A 22,843-nucleotide genomic window follows, 5' to 3' on the forward strand; every position below is an offset into this window, starting at 1 on the left:
TGGAGCTGAAACATGAGACACTCACAAGCAAGACGATACAAAAGCTACAGACAACACAAAGGAGCATGGAAAGATGCATGTTAGGCATCAAAAGGGGAGACAGTAAATATGAAGGTACAATCTTTATTTAAAATCATATGAATATTATTAATATCAATTTAAACAAATAAATAATTTTTCATTCAGTTAGAATCGAATTATCAAGTCTGCCTGCAGACCACCTATGCCATCGTCACAGACCAGGGGTGATCTGTGAACCATAGGTTGAGAAACGCTGTATTATGGTATTTATCCCCATACAACTACTAAACCACCCATGAAGTTCATAAACATTTCTCTGAAGGAACTACTAACGAGTTTAGGCATATCAGAATGTGCCGTTTATGTGTTGCTTACCAAGTTTGTTTCTAAGGAATGCCTGTCATGTGTTTCAGAAGCAATGCATCTTACAAATTTAAAAATAAAAAACTCAGTAGTTTATACCACCTGTATCACATACTATGCTTGAATTTCAACTATTATACAGGTTATAGTGGTTATCAGGTTATAAACCTGATTGCTTTCTGTGAGAGAGACTTTTTTTTAATTGGAAGAGTCTCCCCTTGGAGATCGACTCGCATTGACCCCTTGAAGCTTGAAACTACAGAAAATAAATTTCAGTCTATCATGACCTCCCCATGCTTTCAGTCAGTGCAACTGCTCTAAAAAGCATCTAAAACCACCTGTCAACAATATGCATGCACAACCTTACTAGAATAACTGGATAAAAAACTTAAGAGCAATCCTTCATCAATGGTACCCCATTTCCATAACCAAGCATGTATGATTCTCTCAGTAAAAGTCATTACTTGTGTATACTTTCAACTTGGACACCCTGTATATAATGCTACAGTAGAAGAAGATTACAGTTATAAAAATTATGAATGATGAATGATCTACCAAATAGAATTAACTGAAATGTTATATGTTAATAATTCTTGACATTTTTTGTTTTGCTCATTTAGTGGTAAACTTATTAGAAAAACTAGCATTTTTTTCATAATATCCATAAAATGAGTCAATTTTGCAAATGTTGAGGAAAAAATACATATAAAAACATACTTGTTCTTTGTCTTTTATTTTACGCCAGGGTAGCTGTCCATTCACAAATTCAACGAGCATATAAAATAATGACCATAGATCGTCATGACGTCCCATTTCCTGAAATATAAAGATTCTTTATTAACAAGTTATTTTCCTTTTAGGATCTTTTCTATGTGTATATTCAAGGCGATCACTAGGGCTCAGATTTTTATGACCTAAAAATCTTGAAAATATGCAAGCATTTATGACCTGAAAAACATGAAAATATAACCTTATATATCTCCCATTATTTCATCTCTTCTTTTTCAGCTATTGCCTCTCATCTAATTAGGTTGAAAAATAACCAAAAAATGCATTTTATTTATCATTTTAATTAAAATTCTCTCACCAGATTCAAATGAAAACCACGTCCACCACTACATTTTTTTCTTGATATATTTCATCTGAGATTCTCGAAGATTTCATGGAAACATTGAATTTGAAATAGTTAACTTTATTACTGAGATTTTGTTCGTTTAATTCATTTTTATTCCCAATTTCTCTATTTATATCGATTTTTAAGACTATTGGCCAATGATCGGAAATCGAGCTGAGGGAAATTCAAAAATTGATTTTTTTTTAAATCAGCGACCTTCTCTCTAATTTCGCACATTTTTCTGGACTTCCGGCAACTCTTTCAATGAGAGACTAGATGGATTATGAAAATTCCTGGCATACTGAGGCAAAATTTTCTATTTTGGCTATTTGGCACAGAAAAATTATGAAAATTCACCATTGGAGCAGGATGGCACAAGATATTTGTGATGAACCATGCCACTGAATTCAAGGACAGTCAGCATGACTGTGGTTTCTTCGAAGCGGTTGTACCACTCCCATATCTGTGTGGGTGCCCATTGCTTCATCTTGTGTATTGTTTTCATTCTGAATCACAAAGCTTTACACAAATTTAATGCAGTTGTGTTGTTCAAGTTTTTCTGACATTTTGTCAAAAACGAAAATCTGATAGCATTTACTTACATTTCCTCACTCATCAGCGATCTGCCAGTGACTGCAAAAAATTCAAGTATGCACACAATAGAATTGCCAACGTACATGTACCAAACCATGCCTCCCTAACTTTATTAGTTTATGCACAAAAAGTTATGGTCAAATACTTTTTAAACAAACCTCGTATGCATAAAAAGTGTATGAAAAGAATAAACTCTATGGCTGATTCTAAAATAATAAGAAAAAAATATCAACAGGAAACGAGGAATTTAGCACCTCATCAGAATAATAATTTGAAAAATTATAAAATTTAAACATTTATGAGCACCAATCAAGTAAAATTTACACCTCTCTTTATTGTACTGAAAGAAATTCATCCTGCTATATATTTTGATAAAAATTCGCAGAGCAGGGATTGAAGTTTTTGATTTTTGCCACTTTTTAAATGCTTAAATAATCAAGTCTCAAAATTTTACAAGGCTTGTTAGATTTAAAAAATTATAAATTTAATCTCATAAAATTTTTATACTTTCCCAAATTAGTAGTTTATGGAGGTGCTACTATCACAGCTGGATTTCTCTCATTTTCCTAATCGATTTTGATGCATATTTTTCAATTTTAGAATAAACACAGTAGAATTTTCATTTTTTTATATAATCTTCATGAAGTAATATACTATATGAGGTTTATATCATGCAAAAAAAAAACCAGTACATAAGAGAAAATCCAGGTGTGTGTGTGTGTTGTATTGCTCTATAATGTGACATTCTGCAGTAAAATATAATGAATTATAGTGAAGAAGTATTATATGAATTATAGTGAAGAAGTATTATATGAATTATAGTGAAGAAGTATTATATGAATTATAGTGAAGAAGTATTATATGAATTATAGTGAAGAAGTATTATATGAATTATAGTGAAGAAGTATTATATGAATTATAGTGAAGAAGTATTATATGAATTATAGTGAAGAAGTATTATATGAATTATAGTGAAGAAGTATTATATGAATTATAGTGAAGAAGTATTATATGAATTATAGTGAAGAAGTATTATATGAATTATAGTGAAGAAGTATTATATGAATTATAGTGAAGAAGTATTATATGAATTATAGTGAAGAAGTATTATATGAATTATAGTGAAGAAGTATTATATGAATTATAGTGAAGAAGTATTATATGAATTATAGTGAAGAAGTATTATATGAATTATAGTGAAGAAGTATTATATGAATTATAGTGAAGAAGTATTATATGAATTATAGTGAAGAAGTATTATATGAATTATAGTGAAGTACAATGAATAAATATTTATGTCACTGAAATTTGCATGAAAATGCCCAAATTTGAAAGAAAATAAAGAATGTGATTATAAATTAAATCAAACTTAATAGCAGTGTTAGTTTAACATTAATACCTTATTTTTATGGGCATTCACTGAAGCATATCTCACAGTTCCTCGGAACCCTGCTGCAGCCCGAGGTGGGCGAACATCCCCGTTAGCTGTAACATATTGCCTAGCTAAACCAAAATCCAGCATATAAACTTTTCGACAAGTATTTTGCGATCGTCCAATAGAAAAATTTGACTAGAAAGAAAAAAATCAAAAGAAAGATTGCATAGTTAAATATTTTGTAAGTTGTTATTATTTCAAATACAGTTCGTAAGCCTATCAAAGAAACTGCTTATGTGGTGCACAAAAAAAAGAGATGACTCGTAAGCCATTTCTCACAAAGTGTCATTGCGAGCAAGTATCACAGTGAGTATTTGGGCCCATGTGATATGTCTTATGGCTGTATGACTGTTTAGTGATGAAAAACAATGGATTCTTTTTATGGACCAGATCAGTGTTTCTCACAGTATGTGTCACAGCTCCTAGATGTGTCACCAACCTTTGTCAGAGGAATAATGGCGAGGTGGGGGCATCGATTTTTCTGCCTATTTACGCTTCACAGTTACTTTAACATAATAACATAACATAATCATAGACACCCCCCAAAAGTCCTTACCTAGTCATTTTTATTACTATTTACATTGTCATATTTTACCTTGTTTTGATCTGCAGGATCTTGTGCTGCAGATCTCCGCCGATCTACCTTTAATGTTTGTGTTTTCAGTGTTGCCAGATTCCATATGTCATAGTTGTGCAATAACGTTTTATTCTGTAAAAATATGCAAATGAGAAATTGTCGGTCAAAAAAATTATGTTAATGTTGCAGTGCCGCTGATTCTCTGTGATTTGTCACTATGATGGTGGATGATGGGAATTATTTCCTTAAATACCAGTAGTGTGCTGAGTGCGACCGCACTACAATTCAGTTCATCTCATTCCACCGCAGTTCCTTCCTGAGGCGTTTTATCCCGACAGCTGCGCAGCGACTCGCACCTCCTCCGCTGCCATGTATGATGACCCAGTAGCGTGCTTTGGCGCCGTTCCAGTCATTTTGTTTCTTCTCCTGGTCACCATCTCGTTGCCTGTCCAGAATTCTTTCATGTGAAAACTCAAGGCGACACGTTCTCTCCCATGAGCGAACTCGCTGGCATCTTCAATGTGTCTACACCATCACTGGATTCAACAACACAGGTTACCTACTGAGCCTGCATCGCTTGGACTGAAACTTTCAAAACAGGAAATAGTGGTTCCCATAATGGTGAAGTTGTGAAAGGTGTCGGGAAGGACTGAATTCGTGAGAATGTACCATTTTGTTGAACTTTGCCCCAAAACCCAATTAGAAAGTTGTTGTCCTGTGTCTCCTGAGGCCAACAGAAAAAATTTTATGTTTCTAAGTACAATATTCACTGAGATATTCAAAATCGAAAAAATGGAGGAAAGTTTGGAAAAAAACTGCTTTAAATGCAGAAACACTGTTTAAACCCTCTAGTTACAGCCCTCTAGGCAGGCTGTAACTAGAGGGGAAGTGGGGGACAACTGCCCCAGTGGCAAAATTTAGGGGGTGGGAACAAAGAACACTATTATAAAATTATCAAATTTTAAAGTTGTGGTGGTCGAAAAAATAATGTTTGCCCCGGGCAGCAAAAATCATAGTTATGGTATGCCAGTGAAATGCCATATCCCTTGTTTGCTATGCACCCTGTATACAGGGTGATTCAAAAAAGATGGGAAAAACTTTAAGAGGTGGTAGTACACACCAATACAAACAATTGTCATCAACAAATGCATGGTCTAACATGAAACGCAAATGCGCTAATGAGTTTTGAAACGGCCGCTCCGCAAACATTAAAACGACATTCCTGTTGAAATGTATTGGGAGAAAAAGAACACCATGTATACAAATGTAACCTGGGGAAGAAGAAGCCATATGCAAATCTGCATCCCAGTGAATAAAAGGCACAGGCGCCAGTCCTGTGAATTTATTTCAGCGTGCAACCATTCTAACAGTTGTAACATACGGGATAATGACACAGTTTAGTACTACTGAAAAAGCAGACATGCATTTCATTTATGGAGCTGCAAACAGAAGTACCACAGAGGCAACATGTAAATGAAATTCATGTCTGTTGTTTCAGTATTACCAAAATGCGCCATTATCCCTGAGCCAACAGTTACGATGTTAGAATGGTTGCACATTGGAATAACTTCCCAGGGCTAGCATCCATGTCTTTTATTCACTGTGATGCAAATTTGCATAAAGTTTCTCCTTCCCCAGGTTACATTTGCATGCATGTGGTGTTCTTTTCTCTCCAGATAAATTTCAACAAGAATGCTGCTTTAATGTTTGCAGAGTGGCCATTTCAAAACATATTAGCACATTTGTGTTTCATGTTAGACCATGCATTTTTTGATGACAATTGTTTGCATTTGTGTGTACTACCACCTCTTAAAAGTTTTTCCCATCTTTTCTGAATCACCCTGTATATAAAGTAAGAAAACACAACTAAAAGTATTAAAATACAAAATACAACTATACATATTAGTATTAGCCAACTAGATAACTTAACTAGCTATCTTATTACTAACACTACAAAAATTGGACTAAGCAGAACAACAAAATTTACAAAAAATATCCAGGGGAAAACAATTCTACTCTGTTTGCTAACACTAATGCTCAAAACTCCCAAGCAATGTGTATCAAAGAAGTGGGGGAAAAACACCAAAATGGCTGAAAACAAAGAACCACTATTTCCTCCTATGCAAACACACGGGCAAAAATTTGAAATACACAAAGAAAAGAAGAAAAAACATAGCAAAAGTTCAAAGGAAATTAAATGGGAGCGAGAGAATAAATATGAACCAATCAGAAAATATGCAAATAAAAATTTAAAAAGAATAAATGCAAACACTAAACTCACAAATTAACCCTTGATAAACACTAATTAAAATAAACTGGTGAAACAAAAGCCCCAAAAATGAAATGCTACGTTTGTTAAAAAACCCAAAAATCATATACAAGAAAAGAATGGTATAATGGAAGAAAAATAAGACCACTGGACTTCTCTCAGACACACACCAGTCAGTACCTGATTCTTATCTTTCCAGAAGCACAGCAGCTAATCCTCAAACAATGGGATGAAGAGATAGTACTCAGAGCAAAAAAAAGTGTGTTCGAGTTGTACCAAAGCACAGATAAGAACTATTAACATTTGTCATGATATTAACATTTATTAATAACTTGCAGTTATTAGTAAATGTTGGTGAGTGAAGCCAGTTTTATGTCATCCTTTTATATTAATAAAATTAACTTATACACCTTTTATTTAACCCCAAAACATACAAGTTTTTGTCGAAAAATTAGAATGATCTATGTTTGAAGTATCAGCAATAAAACTGGCTCTCTTGTTCAAATTTTAGAAAAAGGAAGAAGGGGAAAGAAAGAAATAGAAGAAAAAAAACATAAATGGAAGGGGAACATTACTCCAAAATAAATCCACTTGGCAGCAGTTGAATGGCTAGGGAGCTATCCTCTCACTGGGCAGGCCTGGGTTCAAATCCCCGTCTGGGCATGGATATGTACACACACACACTAACTCTTAACGAATTCCCTGGACGAATCATGTTGATCACTTGAGAATACATGGAGTCACATTATTGTTATTATAAAAAACAAGTACACAGTAGATAAAAGAGTTCTGCAGATTTCTCTTTTGCCCTCACCCACTCTTTCTCACTCTCCCCCAGAATGTTCTCTATCTCTCTCTTAATTTTTTAACCTCTGTAAAATCCCTTACATACATTGTTGGGTGTTGATTATTTTGAAGTACCATCAACCAGGACAACTTGCCTTTTTTTCTTTAACTGCTTGAATTTTTTTTTCTTTCAACTGCTTTGTCAACCGATAATATACAAAAATGCTTCAAAACCATCATAAACCATTAGTCTTGATCTCTAGTTTCACAATCTGTGGAAACATGACAACTTAAGTAAGCATTTCTATGTTAAAAAAATAAAAAATATGCTCACCCTGGAAATGGGAAACTTTGCCAACTGTGTTAAAACCAGTGGAAATCACCAAAAGAAAAAAAAAACCACCAGAAAAAAAGATTTTTTAAACTATGAAAACACCTTCTACGGTAGTATTAACTCTTTATTGTAAAAAGAAGTATACAGAAATACTCAAAACACTAAAATTGGAAGGTTTAAAATTCACAAACTACAAAGTTCAAAGAAAATGTTGACATTTTCATCAGAAAAGGTAGATTTGCCACAGTTTTTCATTGTGATGAAGGTCAATTATGTACAAAATGTTTATGTAAACACAATGTTTTGTGCATCATCATGGTTAAGCTTCATCAGGTACGTTTGGGAAGTGAAACTTTTCATTTTGTCAGTCATTCCAAAGATATGACAACTCAAACTCCATCTCCATAGAATTGAGTGAGTTTACCAACAAAATGCTTGACACTTTTTTTTTGCCAAGAACTTTAAACAACAAGCATTCCAAGCTATAGTTGTTTAAGAACCATACCATCAATCTCCTGGATCAAAGTGACATTCAGCATTTCATTATGAGCGTCCATGGTTGAATCATGTCTATCTTCAGAGCAAGAACAGCAGGAGCAATTAATTCCTGGCATGCATGCATGCACACAGATTTATATCGCTGCTGTGATGGTCATTCCTCTGATTTTTTTCACTGTAGAGATACTCGGAATAGAATTGGTCCTTCTCCATCATGTATAGTTCGCTAACAGTTTCTCCTGGTGCCACATTGATTCTCCGTCTTCTCTTCTGTGGACTCTGGCTACAGTGTAGCATCATTATAATTTTGATATCTGTGGCCTACTAACTAGGTAATAATGCATCTCTGCATCTTTAAGACCTCTCAAACAAACACAAAAAATTCATGATTTCAAAAAAGTATGCAAGAATTTGAGAAAATTACGCAATTCTATGTTGCCAAAGTTGCCCCATTTTCATCAAACTTCCTGGTGCAACACTGAAAAGTTATATTATTAAACCTAAATACAACATAAAATTTACATCCAAAAGTGATCCTGAAAGGGGACTATGTTGCATCAAGCAAAACACATAGTTTTTACTTAGCCTTGAATGAATGGGCAGGGCGAGACACTTTTGTAGACTACTAAAACTATTATTCCACAAGTCGAAAACAAAACCACTGATAAAGACCTGTCAACAACTGGTGAGGCTGAAAAAATGCAGAAAGGCTATCATTCAATGGCTTCTCTGTGCGATAAAAACAATGGGGCACCTGTATTGGTTGGTTGAGGAACTAGGCAGGGCACAAAACAGTGTATTTTTCAAAAACTAGCAAAGTTATCCTTGTTGACTATATTGTTCTGGATAATGTCTCACAAGTCCTTGAAATGATCAGTGGAGCAATTTTTCAGGATGTCACAGATTTATTCACCGAAAACAGCTATTTACAATTATTCACAATCTCGCATTGAGGATAAAGTCTCAACAACACTGATTGACTACTCTGGCTATCCTTATAGACATGACGAAAATTCTAGACTTCTTGCGCAGTTCCGGTTTTGTGGTGCCACTGTCTGGAGGTCATACAAGACATTTCGGATCAATCTAGAGGATTCGAGTGTTTATCTTTACACTTCCGTTTTGGCAACAGGAGCTTACTGTCTTGAGGGGTTCTCCAAAAAAATTGTGCTACCAATATTTTTCTTAACAGTATTATTGCTGCATAACTACTTTACGATTATCAGATGACAGCATACGTGTTGGACAACTAGTTTTTTAAACATTGTTTTCCGCAAGCCAGAAGCATGAATGTGCAAATTTTCCACCTTTTTTTATCAGCTGGTTGGATACCTTATTTTAATTTCTAAGATGTGCCTGAGATGCAAATGTGCATCCCTATTGGAACACGTTACAAAACATTTGAGGAAAATAACTCCCATAGAATAACATGGGTAGAGTAAACATTCAAATGTCATTTCCCACTTTCTTTTTCATTACCAAGGACATTGCACATTCGTGCCTCTGGCATGAGTGGGATGATATAATTAATAAAATTCAGTTAGATGTTTCACCCCTGTGAAAGTGTTTACAATTGCCAGATGACAGCATAAGACAAATGACAACAATTTTTACAGCATTACACAAAAGTGTGATGTGGTAAAACACTGCTTTTGTAAAAATGTTCCTTAGCAAATGTATAAAACAAATCATGCTGTTCTTCCTGGTAAAATAAATAAATATTCATAATTACATATTATTCAACATATTTTAATTGGTATTTTTTATTTTCATGTAAGCATATAGTTCTGACAAAACATTTTCAAGGATGTACCAGGTTAAGGAATTCAATGTGCACTAAATAATTCTTTGAAAAATTATTATTTTTTTGTCTTTAAGCTTTAACCAGTCAAGTGGTTACGACAGGGTTTGCCGTCGCTGCTATACGTAATATTGGTGCCTACGACGGCATTTGCCAAAGCGCCGACTTTTTCACCAGTGAAGTGGTTAAGATGGCATTTACCATCGCTGATATACGTAATGGTGTTGCCTACAACGGCATTTGCAGACACACAGACTTTTCTGTCTTTTTCACATAGATATGACAAAATAATTTGTCATACATGTGCAGCCAGAATCCTGGGTAGTTATGCTGGGATGTTGCACAGTCATCTCTGCACAGCCATCCTTCTATTTTATTATCTCATCACGAGATGGAGTTGAAAATTATATTTCAAGGTCTGAGATTATTATTACTATTATCTTTGTCATGCTTTGCAAAGCTACATCCCCATCATTTTTGTTTCAATTTATAACTCCCTTGCGAAGATGCATCTGTTTTATTACTCGTATATCTTTTAGCAAAGGTTCAACTACTATGGTTCCACATAAATCCATCAACAGCATTTCTTTTAGTCACAGGACATTATGACCACCCCTCCCCACTTTTGGGGTGTCATATTATGTCTCGACACCTTCGAGCTATAAAAAAACATGCTATAAAAAAATATTTTAATATTTCAAACTTCCAAGAAAAGGAAAAAAAGGGAAAAAGCGTGTGCATCTTCAAAAAAAAAGTGGGCACTGCGGGTAACGCTCAGAGAAATTAATTGGACAGTTGACTGGTTAATTAGAACTAAAACGACTTACCAAAAAATTTACATGTCCAATAAATTTAATTAATTTAGTAGAATTTGTCATATTTACCAATATGAACTTTGATTATGCATAATCACTGGTAAATGATAAATTCAAATGATAAGAATAAAATTGATCAAACTTACTGAAATTAATGCTGATTAAGGAAAATCACCAGATTTCTCACTTTAACCATAGCACAAGTATGTATGGATCAAAAATATAATATGTATGCAATATAAGAAGAGCACAGTCAAACTTGGTTAATTCGAAGCTTAAAGGGGCAGCAAAAAGTTTGAATTACCCAATTCATCAACATAGGATAACAAAACTTCCATAACAAATCATTTAAAAAATCACTTATTATGCCAGTTTCCTCATTGTTGCAACTAGTATTTGTACAAAATGTAAATAATCACACAAAAATATTTCACTTGTAAATTTGTAATTTTCATTTATTTTCTTTTATAATGCTCTTAAACATTGCACAAAATCTTCAAGTTGATTTAGAGAATGAGAAATGCTATTTTCAAGTGTGGTGTCTCACGCAGACGACCCCCCAAGAGTCGGGTCAACGACCTCGAGTGTGTCACGTGATCCCGGGTACTGGAGACGACCGTCTGGAAAACAGCAGAGCAGAGAGTCACTGCACACGAAAGCGTGAGGTTCGAAAATTTCTATGCCTGTCTTACTTTTTCATTAACCTAGATAATCATTATGTGTCGTCAAAATAAATGTTTATTCCGAAGCTGTGGCTCTGTGTGGTGACTCCGCAGTGGTGACCAGCGACGTTTAGGAACATTAACCATAAAAAAAAGTCCATCTTCATTGAAGATTTAATCTCATGCATTTTCGGAAATTTTCTTCTTTCCGAGCCTCCATTATGTCTGTGGTTACGACGACTAGATTCTTCCCTCAAACAGGCCCCTGAAGAACAGACCCCTCTCGCCCACGCATCATCGTCTGCTCTTCTTTTCTTCTGGTGTGACCTCCTCCTCTCTCTTGTCTTCTCTTCTTTTTTTTCTTCTCTCTCTCCCGTTGGAGCTGAGCGATGGCGGAAGAAAATGCTCAAGTTTCGAGGATTGGACTTCGATTACCTCCATTTTGGAAATCCAATGTCCAACTATGGATTCAACAGTGCAACAGTGCTTTTAAACTCAGTGGAATCACTAACGATGACACGATGTATGCAGCCTTGGTCTCTTCCTTGGACGGAGAATGCTTGTCTTTCATCTCGGATCTGATATTAAATCCTCCGGCAATCAACCGCTATCAAGCCTTGTCGGATCGCCTCATAAAGGAGTTCGCTGCTACGGAACATCAAAAAGTCAAGGAACTTTTGAACGAGCTACAGCTGGGTGATCAAAAGCCAAGTCAACTGCTGCGAAAGATGAAAGAACTCTCCGGCAACAAAGTCACTGACGAGTTCTTGCGCACCTTGTGGATGCAACGTTTACCGCAAACTATTCAAGCAGTGCTATCGGTTTCCAGTGAGCCATTAGATCAACTTGCTGTCCTAGTCGACAAAGTGGCTGAACCAAAATTACGTGTGTCGAATCCAGCCATCGTCGTCATCTCAAATGCAGTCGACTCCAGATCGAACCGATTCGACATCAGCCATCGAAACGCTCACCAAACAAGTGGCAGAGCTAACGGCTACGGTGAATAGACTCTCTAGAGGGAGATATCGCAGTAACTTCCAACAGCGACGAGCTAGGCGTTCACCATCTCGTTCAAGTCGAGCACGGGATATCTGCTTCTATCACAACAAGTTCGGTGAGAATGCCCGCTACTGTCGTCAGCCATGTAAATTCCAGAAAAAAAACGACGACCTTCCATCATCGCTGGTATGATGGAATTGGGCAACAAATCCAGCAGGCTCTTCGTGATTGACAGAGTTAAGGGTGACCATTTCCTTGTTGACTCTGGCAGTGAAGTTTCTGTTATCCCGCCTAAAAAAAAATTCGTCAGCACTTCATCCAAGTTTCCATTTGTTCGCCGCTAACAACAGTAAGATTCTTGCTTATGGTTCCACGGTGAAGAAACTAGATTTAGGTCTCCGGAAACCTTTTTCCTGGACATTTCTTGTAGCTGACGTCACTTCACCAATACTTGGAGCTGATTTTCTCAGCAACTTCAACCTAATCGTTGATGTGCGAAACCGCCGACTCATTGATTCGCAAACATCATTATGGGTACTCGGATCGATCAAGCCCACAACACAACCTTCCGTCACTACCATTGGAGATTCTGAATACAGTGCTATATTTCAAGAATTCCCAGATGTCTTCAACCCTTCACAGATCGGTAAAACAGTGAAACATGTGACGCGACACCATATCATCACTCGAGGACCCTCCGGTGGCTTCGAAGCCTCGACGTCTCAATCCAAAAATTCAACAACAGGTGAAAACCGAGTTTGAATTCCTTTTGGAACAAGGGATTATCCGGCCCTCCAAAAGCCCTTGGAGCTCTCCGTTACATATCGTGCCCAAGGCAGATGGTACTGTACGTCCTGTCTGTGATTATCGTCGTCTAAATAGTGTTACGGAATTTGATTCTTACCCGATACTCCATATTCAAGACTTTTCACAAGAATTGCACGGTAAGTCTATTTTTTCTAGACTAGACATCTTCAAGGCATACCATCAAATTAGCATTGCCGAAGAAGATATACCAAAAACCGCAATCGCAACCCCTTGGGGTTTATTCGAGTATACAAGATTGAGCTTCGGTCTCGTAAATGCCGCTCAAACTTTTATGCGGTTCATGCATGAAGTATTACGAGGTTTATCATTCTACTATGTATATCTTGATGACATTCTATGCTTTTCTGAAAATGCCGAAGAACACAAAATTCATTTAAAACAAATATTCCAACGTCTTCAACAGTATGGCTTAGTTTTAAATGTGTCAAAATGCATATTTGGTGTTTCTGAGCTTGAATTTCTGGGACATGTGATGAAACCATCTGGTATCACACCTCGTCCAGACAAAGTGTGAGCTGTACTCGATTTCAAGCAACCGGAAACAATTGAGCAATTGCGTAAATTTTTAGGTCTCATAAATTTTTATCGCCGTTTCCTACCGCATGCAGCTGAGACACAAGTGCCACTGCATGATCTAAGGAAAGGTTCCACGAAAAAAAAAAAGACAAAACAAAAGTTGTGTGGTCTACATCAACTTTGAAAGCATTTGAAGATTGCAAAAAGCTACTAGCTAATGCCGCATTGTTGGCACATCCATCCCCGTCTGCCCAATTAGCTCTACATGTAGATGCTTCCGACTACGCTATAGGCAGTGCACTGCACCAGGTAACGGACAATGGTCTTCAACCGCTAGGTTTTTTCTCACGTAAACTTTCACCCACCGAAACACGATATAGCGCATACGATCGAGAACTTCTTGCCGCATATTCTTCCATAAAATTTTTCAGATATATGCTTGAAGCTCGTGAGTTTATACTTTTCAGTGACCATAAACCACTGTGCTATGCGTTTCGACAAAAAAGTGAAAAATTCTCACCTAGACAGCTAAGGCATTTAGATTATATATTGCAGTTCACAACGAACATTTGCCATATTCCTGGATCGCAAAATATTTCTGCTGATATCTTATCACACGTAACAGCAATTTCAGTTCCTGGACCTCTTGATTTTACTGCCATCGCTGAGCAACAAGAGGGGGATAAAGAACTAGAGGAACTTCTAAAGAGCAAATCAGCTTTGCAACTGAAGAAAGTATTTCTTCCAGACGCAGCTGAAGCGCTCTACTGCGATTTATCAACAGGTGCTGTTCGATCTTATATTCCAGAAAAATTTCGATATGATGTGTTTTGGAATATGCACAAACTCTCACACCCAGGAATTAGACGCACTATTGATTTGGTCAGAAAGCGATTCATTTGGCCATGTCTAGCTAAAGACTGTGCTAAATGGACAAAAGTGTGCATACCATGCCAAAGATCCAAAGTGCACAAGCACACGAGATCCACGCTACAATCGTTTGTGGAACCTTTCCAACGATTTCAACATATTCATTTGGATATCATTGGCCCACTGCCCATTTCCGATGGATATTCTTATTGCCTAACAATGATAGACCGGTTTTCACGATGGCCAGAAGCGGTACCTATCCGCGACATCACAGCAACCACGGTAGCTGCAGCTTTTCTTTCCACCTGGATTTCTCGATACGGCACACCTTTGACAGAAACAACTGATCAAGGTCGCCAATTCGAATCGCAGCTATTCCGAGAGCTGTCCAAATTCATCGGAGCAAAACGGGTTAGAACAACTGGATACCATCCACAAGCGAACGGTATGTTGGAAGAGTGGCATCGCCCTCTCAAAGCCGCGTTAAAATGCGATCAAACCCATAAATGGACTGCAGCATTACCTACAGTTCTACTCGGTCTTCGGTGCTCTCTGAAACAAGATTTGGGGTGCACACCTGCAGAACTACTGTACGGAGAAGCTTTACGATTACCTGGTGAATTTTTCCAAGCACGAGCTAATTCCAACTCAACTGACGCTTCCGAGTTCCTACAAATGCTGAGAACTCACGTCCAAGCTTTCCAGCCACGACCAATCAAACGGCATGGAGGACATCCTACATTTGTTCACCATGATTTGAAAACTACTTCTCACGTTTTCGTGAGAACTGATAGGGTGAAACGTCCTCTGGAACAGCCATTTGAAGGACCATACAGAGTGATCAGCTGGACCGACAAAGTGTTCAACGTGGACATAAGAGGAAAATCAGTGTCAGTGTCAGCCGATCGGCTTAAACCGGCATTTCTTGTGAATCCGACGGTGGAGCCGGTACCTGTATCTCCAAACGTACCAACTGCAGTTACGTCTGACAGACTCGCAGCTGATTCTGCTGTGAAACCAGTCAGAACCACTCATTCTGGACGTACTGTCCACTTTCCAGATCGTCTACAGTGCTCGTGATCACTGATGCTACTCCATAGTACGCGATCACCTCTTATTACTCATGATCACTGGGGAGGGAGTGTGTGGTGTCTCACGCAGACGACCCCCCAAAAGTCGGGTCAACGACCTCGAGTGTGTCACATGATCCCGGGTACTGGAGACGACCGTCTGGAAAACAGCAGAGCAGAGAGTCACTGCACACGAAAGCGTGAGGTTCGAAAATTTCTATGCCTGTCTTACTTTTTCATTAACACAGATAATCATTATGTGTCGTCAAAATAAATGTTTATTCCGAAGCTGTGGCTCTGTGTGGTCACTCCGCACAAGCTTCAACTGCCTTATTTTTTCTACCATGTCCTCATCACAAGAAGAATCAATATATATATGATTTTTTATTCTCTACTTCTTCACTAATGTCTGCATTCACGAGTCAACCACAATTTTTTTTTTCTAGAGTTGAACAAGCTCATGAACCTTGTTTGGACAAGGTGTAAAAATTTTGCTAAGCTACATTGATATTCCAAAATGAATGAACAATGTTGCTAGAGAGACATGAATCTCCAACACATATCACACACGCATGCATGAGCACACACACAAACAAACTTTTGTGTTTCCTGAGTAGTTGTATTTGTATCTGCTGGTGTATGTGTGCGTTGCACCTGAGTGGTGCAGTGGTATAAGATGATCGTCTATCATCAAGAAGACTTCCATCAGATCTGCGGGTTTGGTCCTGAGGCTCTTTCTCTACTGAACCTGAGGCCACCACAATAGACAGCACCTTCATTTTTGACCTAACTTGATCGGTAGTAAATTTCTGTATGGTGATGACCAGAGTATGTGTGGGACAGATAATGAAAGCATCGCTTCTTACTTAGAGCCCCCAATCAAAAAGTTCAGATTTGGGTGATGGTAGTGTTTTTAATGTTTCAATAGACTAGTGTTATATTCTGAAAAAGATCTGTAACCCATGGACAAGGATGATTAAAATTCTAATTATTCATATATTTGAACTAACCACATACAAATTAACCAAACACCACTTGTTTAACCAGTCAACTGTCCAATTAATTTCTCCGAGTATTACCCGCAGTGCCCACTTTTTTTTGAAGATGCGCATGCTTCTTCCCTTTTTTTGGAAGTTTGAAATATTAAAATATTTTTTTTATAGCTCGAAGGTGTCGAGACATAATATGACACCCCTAAAGTGGGGAGGGACGGTCATAATGTCCTGTGACTAAAAGAAATGCTGTTGATGGATTTATGTGGAACCATAGTAGTTGAACCTTTGCTAAAAGATATACGAGTAATAAAACAGATGCATCTTCGCAAGGGAGTTGGAAATTGAAACAAAAACGATGGGGATGCAGCTTTGCAAAGCATGACAAAGATAATAGTAATAATAATCTCAGACCTTGAAATATAATTGTCAACTCCATCTAGTGATGAGATAATAAAATAGAAGGATGGCTGTGCAGAGATGGCAGCACATGTATGACAAATTATTTCGTCATATCTATGTGAAAAAGACCGAAAAGTCTGCGCCTCGGCAAATGCCGTTGTAGGCACCAACATTACGTATGGCAGCGACGGCAAACCCCGTCGTAACCACTTGACTGGTTAATTTGAATAACTAACGCTTGTGTGTGGTTCTACAAGTTCAACAATATAAAACTATTCCGAATTATGAAATCCAATGGCTCTGATGATGCTAATAAAAAGTTAGCTTGTGGTTAGTTTTTAAAGACAGTTAGTTTGACTCTGATAATATTGCCAAATGGGTAGACTCTTATTAAAATATGATCAGGGTTTAGAGGATTATGTTCAATGTATAACTTTGCAAGTAGAGGGGTTTTTTTTTTTGCAGCTGCTTTGGCAGCTCGAATGCTAATGATTGAGAAAGAGCTGTTTGAGATGTAATTCAAAGAACTGGTATTAAAAATGGTAAAATAATGTTCACTAATAATCTTAAAATTGCTTTTGCCAATCTCTTTAAAATTGTCTTCTTCAAAATAATGACACACAAATGCATCACATCAGCATTACTTTTTTTGAAAGCACAAGCACTGAAATGCGCATATGGTACTACTAATTTTCAAGAAAAAATGCATTAAATGGTGTGCTAGAATGAAATTCATCAGCTTTAAAAGATTGCTCTTCACACAATAACTATTTAAAAGTCATTTTTCAAAATATAATTATGCAATCATTAAACTGTTGAAAAGGAAATTTGAGAGAATAAATAATCGAACTTTCACATGGACTATGACTTACAGGTTTAATATCTCGATGCAAAAAACCCACTTCATGAATATTTTCAATTGCTCGCAAAATTTGCAAACCTAAACGTAAAGTAGTACTTAAGCTGAAGGCACCATGGGGTTGACTTCTTCTAAGTTCTGCCAAATTTTTACCTTGCAGTTGCATCACTACATAATTGAACCTGTCATTTCTACCACAACCAATGAATCTGCACACATGGTCTTTTCCTGTGGGAAAATAGGATGTGTCAAACAAACTGAAATAAACTTGAAACAAAAATATAAAATTCTGATACAGTGGCTGAACTTAATATAATTCCTTCAAAATACAATACAATTTTTTTTTCTTGTCAATATATTATTGTTAGGGATACATAAATTTCGCAAAAAAAATCTGAAATTTTGCAAACAATTTTTTAAAAATCCAAAATTTTGCATTTATTTGCAAAAAAAAAAAAAAAAAAAAAAATGCAGGTCAGAAATTTTGTATTTGTTCAGAAAAAAATTTATTTTTTCACAAAAAAAAGCATATCATAGGTCCTCGGCTAAAATGATTTTTCTGAGACCCCTCCCCTACCTTGTTAGAAATGCTTACTCTCGATAATTTGAACCAGATCTCATTTTCATAAGGCCGCTCTGCACTTGAGGTTTTTGGGCCGTGCTCGGTCGGACCCATGCATTAAGACGACATTGGTTGGATGTCGTGTGAAGTCAATTTATTTTAATTCTGCTGCTGTGTGTTCAGCAGAATACTATGCCGTTCATCAATTCCAACATACAGTAGAATCTTGTTTATCCAACCTTCCCACCTCAAAAAAAAAAGAGCAAGCACCAACTGTGATCTTTCACAATTTCACATAACTAGAGTTAAGACTCTAGAAACTGCAATTGAATACATTGTGCAACAAGAAGCTACAGGAATCGACATAATGATGCTGCAAAGATGGAGAGATTTGGCCGCGAAGAAACGGCACTCGCCGTTGAACAATTGAACATTGAACAATTGTATCGTTGTAGGCCTGTTGCTCTCTGTTGTGAGACTTTTCAATGGCGAGATCGGCTCGCCTTTGCACCTTGAAGTTGGAAACCACAGGCAACCAACTTCAGCCGACCGCCACAGCGGTGACAGTGGGGTGTATTTTAGGAGCTATAATTTCATTGTCAAAACTTAAGAAACTTATGCTGGAGTATAATTAACATCTTCACATTTATAGAGAAAAGCAGCAATATATAATATTTAAATTATCGAGATTTCGCAGAAAAGTAGTAAAAATTGAAATGTTTACATTTATTCCTCAAAATTGGTAAATTTTGCATTTATCGCGGTTATTTCGTAAATACGAAATTTACATATCCCTAATTATTATAATTTGTATCCCTTTCACTAGAAAACCTTTAGATTAATAATGTGAGTATGGTGTAGTTTAATTAGTTTTATGGTGTAGTAATTTTTTTTGTTAAATAATTCAAACACTGCGTGATAACAAGTATTCGAAAATGCATAATTCATAAATAAATTTAATTGCTAAAAAGGTTTTCTAGTGAAAGGGATAGGAATTCTAGTTTATTACAATATGTTTATCATACGCAAGATTAACTAAATTTTTTCACATTTCATTTTACTATTTTCATTCACTTGATGAATACTTTCTCATTTTGAATGACTGTTGCAACTTATGCGGGGTATTGTAATAAATCTAATTTTCTTTGATGCTGAAAAAATTTACACGAAAGAAATCTGTTGAAAAAATTTAAAATTTTAGCTTTATTACAAAATAATTTTGTTCCAGAAGTTTATTCAGAAATATAATTTTCCTGTACCACATCTATTTCATGCGCAGAAGAGAAAAATTATATTACTAAAATCACACAAGCACATTGTAAACATTGTCTGGGAAACTTCTAAGAAACAATGAAACACAAATGGAAGTGATGTTGGTAACCTAATAGTATGAGTGTACACACTTATACTTATGCCTAGACATATATGTCGAGGTTATGAATGTGTTCAGAAGTCATGCCATCTATTTCCTAAATGGGAGTGTTGTGGGCCTGCTGCTCTCAGTGTGGAGAGACTTTCTTTTAAAGTAAACTAAGTGATAAAAATCATGCCTCAAAGTTGGAAAACCACAGGAAACCAATATCAGTCAGATTGAGACGTATCATTAATAGTTTGTTCTGAACAATTTTTTCCCCCATATCTTACCAAGAAGTTAGTGGAATGAAGGTGGGCCTGGTGGACAAGGTAGGACAATATATTGGCCTAGTGGCAGGTAGCATATGCTTCTTGCCCGGTAGCCATAATAACAAGCATCAAGCATTTCTTGCCTGGTAGCCATTTGCTGTGTAGTCATCTAATGATATTTTTCTTCCCCAAATGAAAGAGGTAATTCAAGTCAATGAAGATAAAAAAGCCTTAAACCCATGAAACCTTAAAACTCTTTCTGGTGCATCAGACAGATGTCTTATCAAACTGGGATATTGTACAGGATGTTTCAAAAAGAATCACCTAATTCAAAATGTGTATATAATGAAAAATATTGAATATAGACACTTAAGATTAATTTTATTTTACATGGCTAATCATAAATTTTTACAAACCAAAATAAAAATTGTCAATATGTCCACCTTGCGATGCACAGGATATGTCTATACGGTAGTCAAATTTGTCTCCCAAACTTTTGCGAGCTTATTTGCATCCACTGCAAGTGGATTTCTGTGGACTACGTGCAAAACTCTGTCGGATGCGTTCCACATTTTTGTCTGACTTGTGGGGACAGCCGGGGATTTCCCTTTACACAGACAACCCATGTCTTGGAATTGTTCATACCATCGCCTAATGCTCTTGAGCAGTAGGAAGTTCAACACCAGGGTATTGTTGACGAAAAGCATGATGAACAGTTGTTATGGACTCACACTTTGCAAAGCTTAGAACACAAAACTATTTCTTTTGTGTAGTTGCCATCTTGACAAACACTGAAGTGGCAGCCAAAGGAAGAATGTTAGCGTTACCTGTCTGCAACTGCGTGAAACTCGCGATTTCACTCTTTCTACCTATACATTATTCGATCAAAATAGATTAAAAGCTGAATAGTTATGATTTTTAAATCGAATGATTCTTTTTGAACACCCTGTATATTCATTCATCGACAAATTTCATTCACTATAAAATAGTACAATGAATCAGTGAGAACTAAACCAATTCATGATATGTATATGTATTTATATGTATGCAATAAAACAAAAAAAGAAACAGAGCAAAATTGATTTACTACCTTGCAGTTTTTTTAGAACTGCAACTTCCATTTTCAATACTTGTTTTGCTTGTTTTGCTGACTCCAGCTTTAGAGCTACAAGTTCTTTGCAAACCAAATCTAGCCCTTCATAAATCTCACCAAACCCACCACCACCAATCTTTTTTACCTATAATTTTTTTTAATAAAGCACATCATTAGTTCTAGAAAGTATTTTGAAAAAAATAAAATGAAATAAAAATGAGAGTTAGGTGCTAAGTTAAACTATAATTAACATGCGCATGAGATACTACAAATTTTGTATGTTCCCATGAAACAAGTGATGATTAACCAGTATTATTATATTATTATTTATACAAGGTTGCATAGGAAAGTCTTTTCAGAATAACTTGCCAACCGAGAGAGCTACAGCTATGCAACTTAGCATATATGAATTATTGCTATTCTCTTCTGCCAATCTGTTAAAGAAAATGGCCTAACCATCCTTTTATACCCAGAATAAAATTTGTTGCACCTCAGAATATTATTAAGCGGTGTCTTACACATATTAATATTCTATCCAATTTCTCGAGAAATTAATTTACACTTCTTTCTAAAACTAGAATCATACCTTCTTGTATGAGAAACACCTTTTTGTCTCATCCCATTTTTATGAACTTTCCCATTCGAGCTTCGCAGAAAATAACCACATTGAATTATTAGAGAGGCTCTAAGAAATGATGCTTAGCCAAAAAAAAATATGCAAACTGAGTAAGTGATGTGAGAAAATGGGAGTGGTCTTATAGTTCTTCCCATTTACATCATAAATGATAAGAAACAGCATTTTTACTCAAAAAGTATTGCAAATTTTTGAATGAGTTTTCAAGATTTCATTGCTCATTGCCCGTGTGATAAAAATTTCTAAAAATTATGTTACTTTTTTTAACTGCCATTTTTCACCTGGCCCTATCATTTCTTCGACCACTGTAGTAATAATTATCATAAATATATTATCATAAATATTAATTGTTATTTATAAAGTAGGAAATATAATTTAAATCCTTGATTTCAGCAAAGAATAAAAATTCAAGTAGGCTTCATTGAAAATACAGGAAGAAACAGGCATTTTAACCCCTCTGTGCGAATTTCAGTACGTGATACATGCAGTGGTTCAGGGCAGTGGAATTTTTTACTGCCTGATTATTTTTTGAAATAATCACAGTAAAATATTTTTATTGCATCGCATAGAAATTTTACTATAACAAATTTTTTTTCACAATTTTAGAATTAAAATTTAAAAAGATATAAATTATTTTCAGCAAAGCTGCACAAAGTTCGATTTTTTCAAAAATTTAAGTAAAATGAATAGGACCTTGGTATTTAAATTTCTGAACCGGATTAAAGGGTTAAGAAAACTCTGGATGGTTAAAATTATGAAAAAATACAGGTCATACGATCATTTCAATACAGATGGATATTAAAATCAAAATTTGCTTAAGGGATCTAATCTATAAAAATACCTATCAGTAAAATTTGTGTTTTTTTCCCATCATACTAAAAGAAATTTACTCCACAATATTTGGATAAAAATTTGCTGAGATATTGGTGATTGAAATTCCTGATTTCTGCCACTTTTAACAACAATCTCAGTATTCTTTTTAAATACAGTGAAACATTTCTACCATGATATCTAATATAAAGGTAAATCTCTCTGCAATAATATTTTTTAATATTTTTTAGATTGCCTTCAATCTGATGTTGAACTCTTCTCAATACATCATCATCCACACATTTATCATTTTAAT

The 22,843-nt window shown here is 35.9% G+C and overlaps 1 protein-coding gene across 2 annotated transcripts in view; it reads right to left on the reverse strand.

Moving 5' to 3' along the window:
- Positions 1-22,843, reverse strand: part of LOC149085352 (tau-tubulin kinase homolog Asator-like) — an 86,560-nt gene that overhangs the window by 37,751 nt on the left and 25,966 nt on the right. For both annotated transcript variants that reach the window (XM_089233314.1, XM_089233315.1), the window contains exons 3-6: positions 21,081-21,228; positions 17,819-18,033; positions 3,492-3,662; positions 1,102-1,200 (exon numbers count right to left, since the gene is read on the reverse strand). In XM_089233314.1, the coding sequence (XP_089089440.1) occupies positions 1,102-1,200; positions 3,492-3,662; positions 17,819-18,033; positions 21,081-21,228 (633 nt within the window). The remainder of the gene's footprint in view (positions 1-1,101; positions 1,201-3,491; positions 3,663-17,818; positions 18,034-21,080; positions 21,229-22,843) is intronic.

This window comes from Pholcus phalangioides, unplaced genomic scaffold, assembly GCF_987345545.1.
Source record: "Pholcus phalangioides strain wild (caught in Gottingen) unplaced genomic scaffold, Ppha-v1.0 ptg000007l_1, whole genome shotgun sequence".
NCBI classification, from domain to species: Eukaryota; Metazoa; Arthropoda; class Arachnida; order Araneae; family Pholcidae; genus Pholcus; species Pholcus phalangioides.